General features: G+C 27.3%; 1 protein-coding gene across 4 annotated transcripts; it reads right to left on the bottom strand.

Moving 5' to 3' along the window:
* Positions 1-2,228: 2,228 nt before the first annotated feature.
* Positions 2,229-8,275, bottom strand: LOC145187246 (potassium/sodium hyperpolarization-activated cyclic nucleotide-gated channel 1-like). 4 transcript variants are annotated; one of them, XR_016447625.1, is made up of 9 exons: positions 7,784-8,275; positions 7,362-7,652; positions 6,801-7,020; positions 5,980-6,129; positions 4,835-5,058; positions 4,547-4,696; positions 3,628-4,243; positions 3,051-3,559; positions 2,229-2,650 (listed from the first exon to the last, which is right to left on the bottom strand). XR_016447625.1 is itself a non-coding variant. In XM_090072990.1 (9 exons), the coding sequence occupies exons 1-9, from the start codon at positions 8,167-8,169 to the stop codon at positions 2,297-2,299; spliced, it is 2,184 nt and encodes a 727-aa protein (XP_089929116.1). In that variant the 5' UTR covers positions 8,170-8,252; the 3' UTR covers positions 2,229-2,296. The 4 variants fall into 4 exon arrangements, 2 of the variants coding, with proteins under 2 accessions (XP_089929116.1, XP_089929123.1); XR_016447624.1 differs by having other exon boundaries at positions 3,051-3,223; positions 4,003-4,243; XM_090072990.1 differs by having other exon boundaries at positions 3,051-3,223; positions 4,003-4,243; positions 4,840-5,058; positions 7,784-8,252.
* Between the last annotated feature and the right edge of the window lie 5,059 nt (positions 8,276-13,334).

Raw genomic sequence — 13,334 nt, 5'->3', positions numbered from 1 at the left:
CCTTTTGGTTTAAATTGTGAATTCAGCATAAATATTTAAGTAGTCATATGAATGAATTCGTTATCAAAAAAGGAAAAACTATTTGAAGTTCTAAATTCAATATCTTCATAAATTCCAACAGATACAATATTTAGGAAATAAGCGCTTGTTAGTACTTTTAAAAACTCAGAACTTCTTCTTCTTTTTACTTAAATTTTAAAGAGTAAAAATGATTTTGTTTTTCCTTCTTCACAAAAATTTGCATTTGTCATTTGATTTCGCACAAGACGTAATGGAATAGCTTTATTATTTTTTTTTTTTTAAACAATAAAAAAAAAAAAACAATTCTGTGAAAGGTTTGAAGGCGGCCACATAACTAAACAAACTTGGAATATTTTTAACCTCAACAAAGAATAATTTTATTCTAATTCAAGTAAAATTTGAAAACCTAATCAGAGCGCTTTCTCTTGTTGTTTTTCAAAAACTTTCGTTTTTAAAATAACGTTGTTACTAAAAATCTAAAAAAAAAAATCTAAAATTTTTATATTAGAAAAACAACCTACCCTTAAAAGTATACATTTCGAAAATGATAATTATAAAAAAAAAAATTGAAAAAAAACAATAACAAACAAAACTTTTAAACTAAAGTTTAAAATCCCTTTATTGTAATTTATAGCTCTTCTATCCATTTTGCAGAATAGAACAATAGTTTATTATACATCTTAAAATTTATTTCTTATAGTGTAAAATAAAAATCTTTAAGCGTCGTTGTTGAAATTGGAATGCGGAGCGTAAAATTTAGAATCAATTCAATATATCTTATTAATTATTGCGGCACACACAACATTTAGTCATGCTATCATCATCACCAGGTAACAGTAGTATATTCAATGCCAAAAATGTAAGGATTTCATACATGGATAATTACATTATACAAGAAAAAGAAAAAGAAACAATCATGCAGTTTTTATTTAAAAAACAATAATAAATGTGTAAACAGCTATGAAACCCATAATCCTCAATAAAAAAAAGGATAAAGTTAAAGAAAAATAAGATATAAAGTTCAGTGCAACTTCATTTCAAACGAAAAATTTCTACATAAATACAATTAAAATTTTATCAACAATTCTTGAAATTTTATCAACAATTCTTGAAATTTTATCAACAATTCTTGAAATTTTATCAACAATTCTTGAAAACAGTACTGAATAAAATTCCCTTCCTAAATCGAGTATATCGAGTATGTTAAGAATGTCTATGCGAGTATATCAAGTACAAATACATCGAGTATATCGAGTATATCGAGTGTAGTGGACTCCTTCTTTTGTCTATAAACAGAACGAAGATAAAAAGAAAATAAGTCAAGGATTTAAGCGCAAAAAGGTTTTCTTTTTTTTTTAAAAAAAAGAATAATTTGTAAAATATTTCTTTCGTTTTACTCCTCTATCCGCAGTGAACCAATGTTTTTAAAGTTAATTATCTTTAATTTGGTCATCAGCTTAAGAATTCTTTGAACTGATTATCGTAGGTTTTAAAAACAAAAAAAAAAGAAGCTGCCAAAAAAACGTTCCGAGTTTTACATATACAGATATGATATAACTTTTTTCTGATAACTCATTATGATCATTGTGATCATGATCATAATGATGATCATAATCACAATGATTATAATGAGTGGTCTGAAAATAATTGTACAATTTTTATACTTGTAAAATGATCATATCATATTCGTCATCATCGTGACAATGATGATGATGACAATGATGATGATGAAGAGGAGGAGGAGGAGGAGGAGGAAAAGGATGATGGTAACTCTTAAAGGTGATTGTGAAAACATTTTATTAACGTTGTGCAAATAGTCTATACTTTCCTTGCTGAAGAAATGTACTAAATGAATTAAGAAATTTTTGGACATCAGAACTGATGATTATGAATTTTCCACACGAACAATGTTTTAGCGGTTAATTGCTAACACGTTGGTTGAGTAGAACGTCTATAACGTTAACGTTACAATAAATATTTGTACTTGTCGATTATTACCCTTATTAATTTTATATTTGTTAAAAAAGTAGAATGATTTCATTGTCTATACTAAGTAAGCCTTACCAAAAAATGACTGAATGGTTAAAAAGCTTATTCAAAGTTAAGAGCTCATCTCTGAGACAATATGACGTCAGCTATTAAAAGTCAACTAAAGCTGTTACAAAAGTTGGTTGATAACATTCATTAAAAAAAAAATTAATCTCTTATTTTTGTATTTATTTTTAGATACAACAATTCATTTAAACGTAATAAACCAATTTACAATATGAGTCGTTTAGTTTCCATTCCACTTGCTAGCTTTTTTACACAATCCGCAATCTCCATGAGTGGATTTGTGATTTTTAATTGCGTTTTTAATATTTTCACTAACACCGATATAATCATCCTCCTCTGCTTCTTCTCTATCGCTCTGAAAAAAACCGCCGAGTGTTTTTAAGGCATTTTTAAGCATATGAGGAGGGATTTTCTTGGGAATCTCTGTACTGTTATTGTTTCCATTTAATAACGAATGATTTTTATCCGAAAGATGTTCTAAATCTTGTGATTTGTTAGAATTTGGTCCGCTCCCATTGTGAATTTCATCAACTTTGACATCGTGGTTCAATTCCCCACACGGTATAACCTGCCACTAAAACATAAATTGTAGTTAAAAAAAGACGAAAAAAATATTTTAATTGTAGCTAGGGTAAATGTTACGGTCATGTGCTTTTCAGTGATGTCAAATTTACAATATACCTATTTGTACTTGTAAACGTTCGACAGCAAAAAGTTTAAAAAGAGAGTTAAAATCAATGCACGAGTAAATTTACTTTTTATATTAAAAAATCGTTTAAATCGTTCTTCCTTTTTAAATGAATATAAAGCATAGGAGCTTCAGTATTCAGTAAATTAAATAAATTTTAAAAGCAGTTTTAAAAGTAGAAAACAAAAAAAGTGGAGCACAAGAAATTGGTTATTTCTTACTCCATACATTAATTATGCAGTAATAAAAATCCGAAGAGGTAAAAAGAATTTTTAATATACTTCACCTCTTTAAAAATATGAATAATTCGTTGTATAGCTGCGTGTTCTAAAATAGGTTTCATGTCAGGATGGTCTAACAAAAGACGTCTAAAACAGTTTCCCTCGAGTGCAAACATGTCACAAGTAGTCAAAGCAACGGCACTCACTATTTGACGACCATTTGTAAGCAAACTAATTTCTAAGACATAAAAAGTAGACATAGAGAGATCTTATTTAAAAAGATATTTTTAAAGCCATTTTCAGTAAAATCTCAGTAGATCAAATTCATTTTATTGAAAAAGTATTTTAAATATGTTTGAATTCATAGCATTAGGCGTCACCAGATTTAAAAATTCAATTTTGAAGTATAAATTCAACTACAAATTTAAGTAACTATTTAGTTAAAAAAATATTTAAACAATTTTATCGCAAAAATGGAGTTGAACTGAATATTTGAATCCCGGTAAAAAACATTTGATGATAAACATGAAACAGATTTTTTATTTATGTATTTAAGTAAACTTAAATATTAGGCCTAATTTTTTAGTGTTAATTCAATTATTTTTTGTTATAAAATTTTAGTGTTAATTGTTAATTTTTTACTAATTTTCCCAAACTTTCTACATTTTTTTCAAAACTTTTTTTCCTAACTTTCTTTTTTTTTTTTCAAAATTTTTTTTTCTTTTTTTTCCAAGTTTGAAAAAAAAAAAAAAAAAAATTAAGTTGAAGTTAGAAATGTGACTTTAAACCTTTTTTCCGTCCATAGAATTTAATGGGGTGTGTAAGCAATATTAAACATTTTTTGCCGATATTTTTACAACATTATTGATTGTATAACGTTTTTAAAATCTTTTTTTTTTTTGAAATCTTCTAATTAGATCATACTTTAATTTATGTAAGTTTTATTTATTTATTCATTTTATTTAATTTAAAGTTTGAAAAAACAAAACGATAATAATAATATTTTTCAAAATTTACCTCCAAAATGATCTCCAGCATTAAGAGTTTCAATAAATTTACCACCTACTGTTATCTCCACTCTTCCTTTTCGTATGAAGAACATTTCGGTTGCTAAGTTTCCTTCTTTGCAAATGACATCACCACTTAAATAGACGTCAAAGGATAGCTTATGAATCACAGCAGATATGAATTCAGGCGATCCAACTTTGAAAAAAGAAACATTTTTTACAAGATCCCGACAGGAATAATTGATAATCTCCTAAAAATCAAAGAAAGTTTTCTGAATAAAAAAAATTTGAAACAATCTTAAATAAAACTTAAATAAAAATTAGAAAAAAAAAACAAAATAAAATCATAAGATGATTTGAAGTAAGAAATCAATTTGAATTATTAAATAATAGATTATTTTTTGGAATGATCGGAAATAACAAAAAAAAAATGGAGACAATTTCACAAAACGGCAAACTAATCTAAATTATATCATTATCCTGAATAAATTATGCGTTTGTCTACATAATATCAATATCCTTAATAAATTATGGGTTTGTCTACATAGACTTACCCTCCTCAGTGGGGGAGATATTTGAGATAAAACCATTTCCTCGTCGAAAAAGCGACCATGATGATATTTTTGTTCATAGTAGTTTGAAACTCTCTCCTGAAGACTGATTGGCAAGTTGCGGAAGATCATGTACTCTTTGATTTGTTGGTACTATTAAAGAGTAGTATTTTATGAGGATTTTTAAACTTGCTTTTTCATGTTATGCATTTTAAACAAATACACCCATAGATATATTATAAATATATATATAAAAAAAAAAAAAATGCTAGAGTAATTTTAAAATTTTACCTTACCCTCTCCTGGTAAGAATTTTTAGAAGATTCGCTTTGCGCAATGTAAGCCATGGAGTGAGCAATAAACAGAGCATAAAACGTTGCACCTGTGACCATTGAGAAAATTATCACGATTGCTTCAGAGAGAATCATAGGAACGGAGCGTCCGTATCCAACACTTAACATATGCGATAAAGTTGAGAACAGAGCCCATCCATATTGTGTGTACCATGGGCTATGCTAAGTTGTTTAAAGAAATTAATTTGGTTTAAATATTTATCTTCTATTTATACTTGCATTTTTGATTATAACAAAATGCAAGTGTAATGGGTAAAACCGAAATATTTTCACTATTGGTTTTTCATTTTATAAATTTATTCAAATCAGTTTTATCTTTTTTTTTTTAAATTTACTAATCTTTATTGTCGTGGTTTTACTGTTGATAGGTGCCTAACTTATATAAATAATCTATTATTTAATCGTAATACAGGTTTAAACCATGTTTTGTCGCGTAAATAAAGTATCTTATGTAAGTTGCTACGCAATCGTTATTAGCTTTTAATAACGTTAAAATTTGATATAAAACTGTTGGTAATAATTGAAGTGGTCAGAAAAATTGTTACTGATAGTTCTGATTCACTCACTTTTCGTTGTTTAGAGTCTTCTTTTAAATAAGGATTTAGTTCTTACCTACATGTATGTCTTTAAAACTACATGTCGGTTGTTTAAAACTACATGTCGGTTGTTTAAAACTACATGTCGGTCGGTTGTACTTATATGTCGGTCGGTTACAACTCACAGAATAAAAGGAAGTAAAGAAAAAAAAAAGTTTCAAATTTTCATTTGAATTTTTTATTTTTTATTGTTTGTGTTATTTTTGCTTAATTTTCTATTTTTGTTGTTGTTGAGCTATTAGAGCGTTTTATGCAAGGAGTAAAACCGTGTTCACTGTTTGGCTCATCTCTTATTGAATGACAACTAAAGCTTTGAGGTTGAGATGACCTCCTGTGGAGATTCGGTAGTTTAGTATATTGATTTCATAATATGCTTAAGTTGAATTGTGTCGCTTACATAAAGAAAATAACTTTTAAAAAGTGTTTTTTGAAGATTCATGATTTTAATAGAGTAAGATAAAATACCAAAAATAACATAAATAACTACCTCTAACTTGCCCAGACGCACCCAGCAGTTTTCAGGAAATTCCTGTAACATAGGAACAAGAAAGTGTAAGCAACCATTCCAGTGTGCAATCAGCAGCATCATGCTTACAAGCTTCATATACCGTATAAATCCCGCAGTCCAGCAATACACCTTAAATGCGTTTAAGAAAGTCAACTTAACAGATTCTAAAATTGTGTTAAAAAAAAAAACTTTATCTTTACATAAGTAAAGTAAAACTTTCTACGGTTAGAAAAATAATTTAAACATTATTTAAAGTCTTTAAAACAATAAAAAAAAAAGTACCTAAAAAAAATACAATATTGTTGATGTTTTCTCTATTTTATTTTATTTTTTTCTCTTTTCGAAACAATTATTAACAATTTTCATTATGCCTATTTCTTAATTTTCTAATTATATGGATTTGTTGAATACTTATTTTGGAAACAAACAAATTGAGATTTATTTGGTTCCTTAAATAATTTACTTATTGCTTTAATAATAACTTATTTAACAGTCGGGGACAGAAAACTTGATTACGCATGCTCTGAGCGTTGAAAAACTATTTAACTGGAATGAAGTTCTTTTAAAAAGAAGCTCTTGAAATAAAATTACATCCAACTTTGTTTTCAATTTTTATGCGTTGCAATAATACTTATAATCTTAGCTCTGAAGACAAATGTCCTGGTTACGAGGTTAACCAAAAAACATCTGTTGATACTCGAGCAGAATAAAAATTAATCATGCAATAATATAAGTCATAATCAATTTTTAATCCTGACCTGTATTAAAACACATAAATAAAAATAACAAACTATTCATACCTCTTCATATTGCGATACACCTCGAATTATTCTTGAAAGTCGGAGAAGTTTCAATAAATTAAGCAGTTTTGACACCTTTAAAATCTTGAAAACCCTAGAAGCACCTTTCAATCCAATGCTAACTTCTTCTCCACTCATACGTTCCCCCACAGATAACATAAGAATAAAGTGCAATGGAAGAGTGCTGATAACATCAATGGTAAACCATGTCTTAAAGTAGCTGAAAGTAAAATTTTGTGAATCCAACTTCAGAGAAAAAAAACAATAAACAGGGATTCTCATGACAACATTTATTTTTTAATACCTTTTTTTTTTTGTTGTCGTAAAACTTACTGAGTTTAGAGGCTACGTTTTTTCCAAATATATGTTTTCTATGTCTTGTTGTATACTTGTTGTATGGCTTAGAAATTTATGAATTGCGTATTGGTATATTTGACATTCCTAGAAACTGAATTTTGTTTTAATAAAGTGTAGTAAAGCAAATAAGTATTTGCTCAATGTATCTAAAAGATTTTTGTAAATATAGTATCATTAAAATGATACATTAACAGTTTGACTTACTGAATAGCAATTTTTTTCCCGTCGAGTTGAAAGTCGTTCTTTTCTGGACCAGCTCGGTATCCGGTTCTAAAGTTCATAAGAATATCTATTAAACACACAATGTCAGAAGCAATGTGAAAACCAAAGAAGGTGTTGCTAATGCTTTTAGGTTTGTGGCTACCATTAGTTCCATTATTTGTGCTACCAGTGTTAATGGTGTTATAAATGTTGTTGGAGAAAAAACTTATATCCAAAGGCAGAATGAACATGTTTGTGACGAGCATTGCCATTATAAGCAAGTCCCAATATTGCCTAGATTAACAGAAAATAAAAAATGTATACTTACAAAAATATTTATTAACGTAATAAACAAACATATAAATATAAACATTAAGTTCAAAGCGGTTGGAAAAAAAAAAAAGATTTATAAAAATATTCTTAACCTGAATTTACTCCATGGATGTATGACGAACCCTGAATTTTTTGATCGCTCTCTTTCAAATTCCATTGCTTTTTTTCCACCAAAAAACTTTATAGTTTGTGAAGTGTGAGCAGGACAAAATAATTCTTTAATAAGGTTGGCCGATGTATTCTTTTTTTTAAAAAGTTGTCGTTTCGGCTGTTTTGTGAAGCTTTTAAAATGCTTGTCTGCCTTTTGATCAAAATGCGGAAAAAGCATAGCTCCTAAAAAATCATCCATTAGATGCATCGGGATCTCATCATCTTTATTCCTACATTCTTCTACAAACTTATTATCAGCAGCAATTTGATCCGGTTTCTGGGCATCGCTTTCCATTATATGTTGATATGTACATTCTTGACTATTCATTTTCTTTGATTTTAGCTTAGTGTTTTAAATAAAGGATATACGTACATATTTTGAAAATCGAAATTTGAATTAATACAACCAAAGTTGAAAACTTATGTTTGAGTAAAGAGTATAATAGCTCTTTGTATCAGTCATAAAGAAGCGCTTACCCTTTATAAGATTTTTACCAAAACGCTTATCAAAGAAAGAAAATTAAAAAAACGTCAGGAAGCGACGACACCAATATTCACTTGACATAATCAACATCAGCAACAACAGCTGTAACTCCGACGCGAGAAAATAAAGATACCGACGCTAACAACAATGTAAAGTAGCGTCGGACAACAATAGCGCAAAGGACCGTGAAAAATATAACGCCGATACCAGCATTAGCGACAGTATCATCATTGTTTTCAACGTTATTACATTAAAAACAACGACGAAAAAAAAAAGGCAACAAGTTTACTTGAGAATAAAATTTATCTAACTTTTAAACACAAGGTATCGTGCAAGGTACAGCAACCATTCGTTGCTTTCGTCAAAAAAAAAATACAAATAAAAAAAACAAACACAAACACAGAGAAAAACAACAGACTTTTAGAAAAAACAGATAAAAATATCATTTAAATTAATTAAATACCATTAATCATTATACCAATAATTTAACAGATAATGCGAAAAAGATTTACGAGAAAAAAAAAAATTGTACAAAAGATGAATACGAAAACCTTACGCAATATTAAAAAAAGATTTTAGCTCCATAGTAAAATTTGCATAAACAACAAACATGGGTGCTGTTAAAAAAAATTCAGTTTTTTGTTCTTTTATTTTTTTTTTTTTTTATTTTTTTTAATTCATGGACTTTGAGGAAAAAAACACCGCATATCATGAATATATAATTTATATATGTTTAGATATACAGTGTCGGCTTGTTATTTAAATACAAATAAACTTTTTCACAAAAACGTTTGCCTAGATCAGTGTGCGGCATGCAGTTGTCGAAGGCTAACTTGTTTTATAATCTTCCATGGTTTTATGTTTTCTAAGAATACCCAAACTCTATAAGAATAATTAAATTATTTATTCAGTTGGATTATTTTTTATTCATTTAACTTAATCTTTAATAAAACTTTAATTTGACTTAGTAATAAGGTAGCCTTGTTTCTTGGCCGAATAATATAGTCTTTTTTCTATGAGTCGTTTCATTGACGTCTTTTGTCACTTTGACACGCATGCGTATATGCTCCCTTTTTCTTAATGTTGTTTGGATGATTTTTAGGAAACACATTTATTATTAAAAACCTCTCGATTTTATTCAACAGTCAAACTGTTGTTTAAGAGGACTCCATTTTTTTTTTTTTTTGACAAATCTTCTTCTCTTACCCCATTCAATCTGCTTGCTCCACATTACAAATTCTTCATAACAATTATCAAAAATACTTTTTACATTTTTAAATGCCGTTTTTTCAAATAAAAAAGTTCGAATAAAAAGATTGATGGTGGAGAGAACTTATTACACCAGTTGTTCGGCTGCTAAAAAAACATGTTATGAGGTGGGACTATAAAATGTAAGAATTAGTTTCAATAAAAATATATATAAAGAGTAAATAATTAATCACAATAAAAATTATTTATAGTAATAGAAACACAATATAACTTGAAATTTAAAAGAAAGGATATTAAGTTTGGGTTTTCATACTTTATGACTCAAACTTAAAACTTGCTACAGCTTATCAGTTAGTTTTAAAGTTTTGCAGGATTTGGTTGATGTTTAAAATATATAATATCAAATTCCAATTTATCAAGATGGTTAGTTACACAAAAGGGAATATATAATTGAATATATATAAAAATATTTATAAACTGTATTTAAGTAAAAAGAAAACATGGAAAAATACTCAGCTAAATGTTTTTTGCTATGAAATCTGAACGAAGAAAGTATCTTATATTATTCCACAGTCCCAGAGAAAAAGAAAAAATAAAATTTCTCGAATGGCATATTTATAACTTATATTTATAACTTATATTATTTAAGTATTTATACTACTTACACTACTTGATATTTATCTATTTTTATCTTTATTATTGCAATATTTTTGTTGATCGCATAATTTTCTGAAAAAGATTGAAAACAGTCATGATAAATGAACAAGTGTGGAAATAAAATGAAACTTTTACAAAAATGTTTTTCTACAAAAAAAAAAAAAAAAAATTTCTGCATTTGTACCGTCTCTTTTCAAGTACAAACAGTAACATGCTATCATGTTTTTATCTCTTGCCCTCTATGTAAAGTTCCTCCGTTTTGTTTGTATGTCAGCTGAAATCTTTTAACTTTTATTAATGACCTTTTTATAGAAACTCATTTGATAAAAATTGTATTCTAACATTTTAACCAAAGGCATTGCGTTGACATCTAAAATCAATGTAAGTAATATATATGACGTGAGTATAAAACAAGCATTCCGTTTTGTTGCTTCGATTTTAAATGATTGAAAATACAACAAAGTTAATTGTTAAGTATTTAGTTAAAGTTCCGAAGAGTACTAAAGACCAAAAAGCAAAGATTTATTTTTTGTTAGTTTCGCATGGAAAACTCTAAACCATGATTTTTGGCCCGTTACATAAAAATAAAGGCCTTTAAAAAACATTTTAATGTCTTAATAATATTTCATAAATAATTTCAAAAAAAAGTTATGATTTTTAACCTTTTTAAATTTGGGACAAGAGCTAATTAATCCCCTGATTTCCTCAATTCAGGGGGAATTCAGGGGGTTAACATGCTTTAAAAACTTTTGTTTTAATAAGAGGCAATTATGATCTTAAAAAAATGTAAATGTGTAGGAAAATAAAAATCTTTATACAAATAAAACTTTCAAAATGTTATAAATAGGATTTCAAAAGTTGCGAAGAAAAAAAAACCACATTAAAAGATTGATAAACTGGTAATATAATAGCTTTTCTTTTCTACTAATATCTTCTTCTTCTTGTTATTTTTTTAAATTATTATCTAGTTTTTAGGTTAATATCTAGTTTTTTGTACGCGAAAAAAATTAAAACTAAAAATATCCATAAACTTTAATTGATTTAAAAGTTTCTTAAGAAATATTTCTAAATTTCTCAGATAAAGTCAATGTACCCATTCTAATAAAAAAGATAGAAATTAACACGAGATTTAACACCAAAAAAGAGCGACAGTTCAGGACCATTCTTTGTTATAGTTGATGCCAAGGTGACAGAAAGAAAAACAAATATTAATAATATTTCTTTATTAATTCAACTTGTTAAATCAGAAGAATTCCAAAATTTTGTAATTAACATTCTCTCAAAACCAAAATTTGGCATAATTATATATTGTTATAATATTTATTGAAATATTATCATTATATTTATATATTGATCAAAAATGTTCATGATTTTTCTGGCTTGAAGTTCAAAAGTTGCAAAAAAAAAAAAAAAAAAATTATTTTAAGGAACCTTAATGCATCATGTTATAATCTATCATACATTTGTCTTACATATTTAATATTGTTTGTACTTAATCTTTCTACGGTTAGAACAATTATTTAAGCATATTGAGTTTAGCAATTGGTTACTTTTAAGTATTTACATTTATATACTGTTTATAAGTATACTTTTTAAAAAAATATATATTTATTTAACAATTTATAAATGTATAATTTAATTGTTATTTAAAAATGAAAAAATGTTGTAAAAAGAATTTTTATTATGCAGCTATCAAGAGTACAGGTTTTTTCAGCAGTATTGGATTTTTATCGGCAACCAGCAAGTTTCATACTCAACCAACCCCTTATATAAAGTTGGTCATTCATCAATATATAACCTTATATACATCAATATATAAAAAACGAAACTTATTTAGTAAAACCATCGCTGTAACCTTCAGTTAAATCAATTATTTGACAAAATAAATTGGGTTTTTATATTTTTTAGACAATTTTCTGGTCTTTTATTCAGTTTTTTAACTTTTTAGTTGATTATAGATGTGATACTAATACTTATAATCGGCCGACGTATAAAATATACTTATAATCGGCCGACGTATAAAAAATACTTATAATCGGCCGACGTATAAAAAATACTTATAATCGGCCGACGTATAAAAAAGAAAGTTAAAATATGTGAAAAAGAAAAAAGTGTCTGAGTTAGAGATTAAACAACAATCAATTATTAAAGGAGCTGATTGGCTGTATTGATCCTTGCAATTGATCATTGTAACTCTTTCCTGTAACTGATCCCTGTAACTGGTTCCTGTGATTTATCCCTGTAAATTATTATTGTAATTGATCTCTGTAGCTGTTTTTAAAGTAAACGAATTCTTTTAAAAAAGTTGCAGATGTTACAACAACATAAAGGAATTCTTTGTATTTGTAAGGATCTATTTTTTGTGAGGAATATACGCTATGGAAAGATTAGCACAGAGCTGAAAACTTAAAAAAACTGAAATATATTGTTTAAAAGAGAGCCAAAAAAAAAAAACGCTAAAAAGCTAGCATAAGTTTATTTACGAGCTGAATTATATTTACAAGGTGAAAAAATATTCACAAGCTAGATGTATATTTACTGGCCTCATACAATGTCGTATTAAGCGATGTTTTATAGCTCCCTTTATTTCTTTGATTCCTACCTTAACATATTACAATTTCAAATCGGATTGTTTACTATATCTACAAACTAAGGGAGATTGTCCTAGCCTCTAGGTATCTAAGGGAGATTGTCCTAGCCTCTAGGTATCTAAGGTAGAATGATCTTAAGTCTTATACACATATAACCGACTAGAGTAAGAAGCAGTCTAAGCTATTCTTCCGGTGTCTACCAATCAGTCACAAAGTATTCAATAGCTTCGATATACCGTTTACAACTTGAAAATGACGTCCTTGTATATAAAAATATGACGTCCACTGTATTTAAAAATTTTAGTAAGATTCTTTACATATTAAAGTTCTATATATTCATAAAATGTAATACACTTTTTTGTATTTATAAATGACATTATATTTATAAACGTAACTCGATCCCCGTTTGGTACAAAACATAAACTTGTCTTATCCCCAACTTTTATCTTATAGCAATACAACTATCAAAAATTAATGAATGCTCACATGAACTGACAACTACACAAATTAATATGAGGTGTTTTTTTTTTTTTTTTAAAAAAATTAATGAGG

Source organism: Hydra viridissima, unplaced genomic scaffold (assembly GCF_058129835.1).
Source record: "Hydra viridissima isolate aposymbiotic clone 2 unplaced genomic scaffold, HvirCarnegie_v1 scaffold_1, whole genome shotgun sequence".
In the NCBI taxonomy this organism is placed as follows: domain Eukaryota; kingdom Metazoa; phylum Cnidaria; class Hydrozoa; order Anthoathecata; family Hydridae; genus Hydra; species Hydra viridissima.
This window is presented reverse-complemented; position numbering and strand designations above follow the sequence as displayed.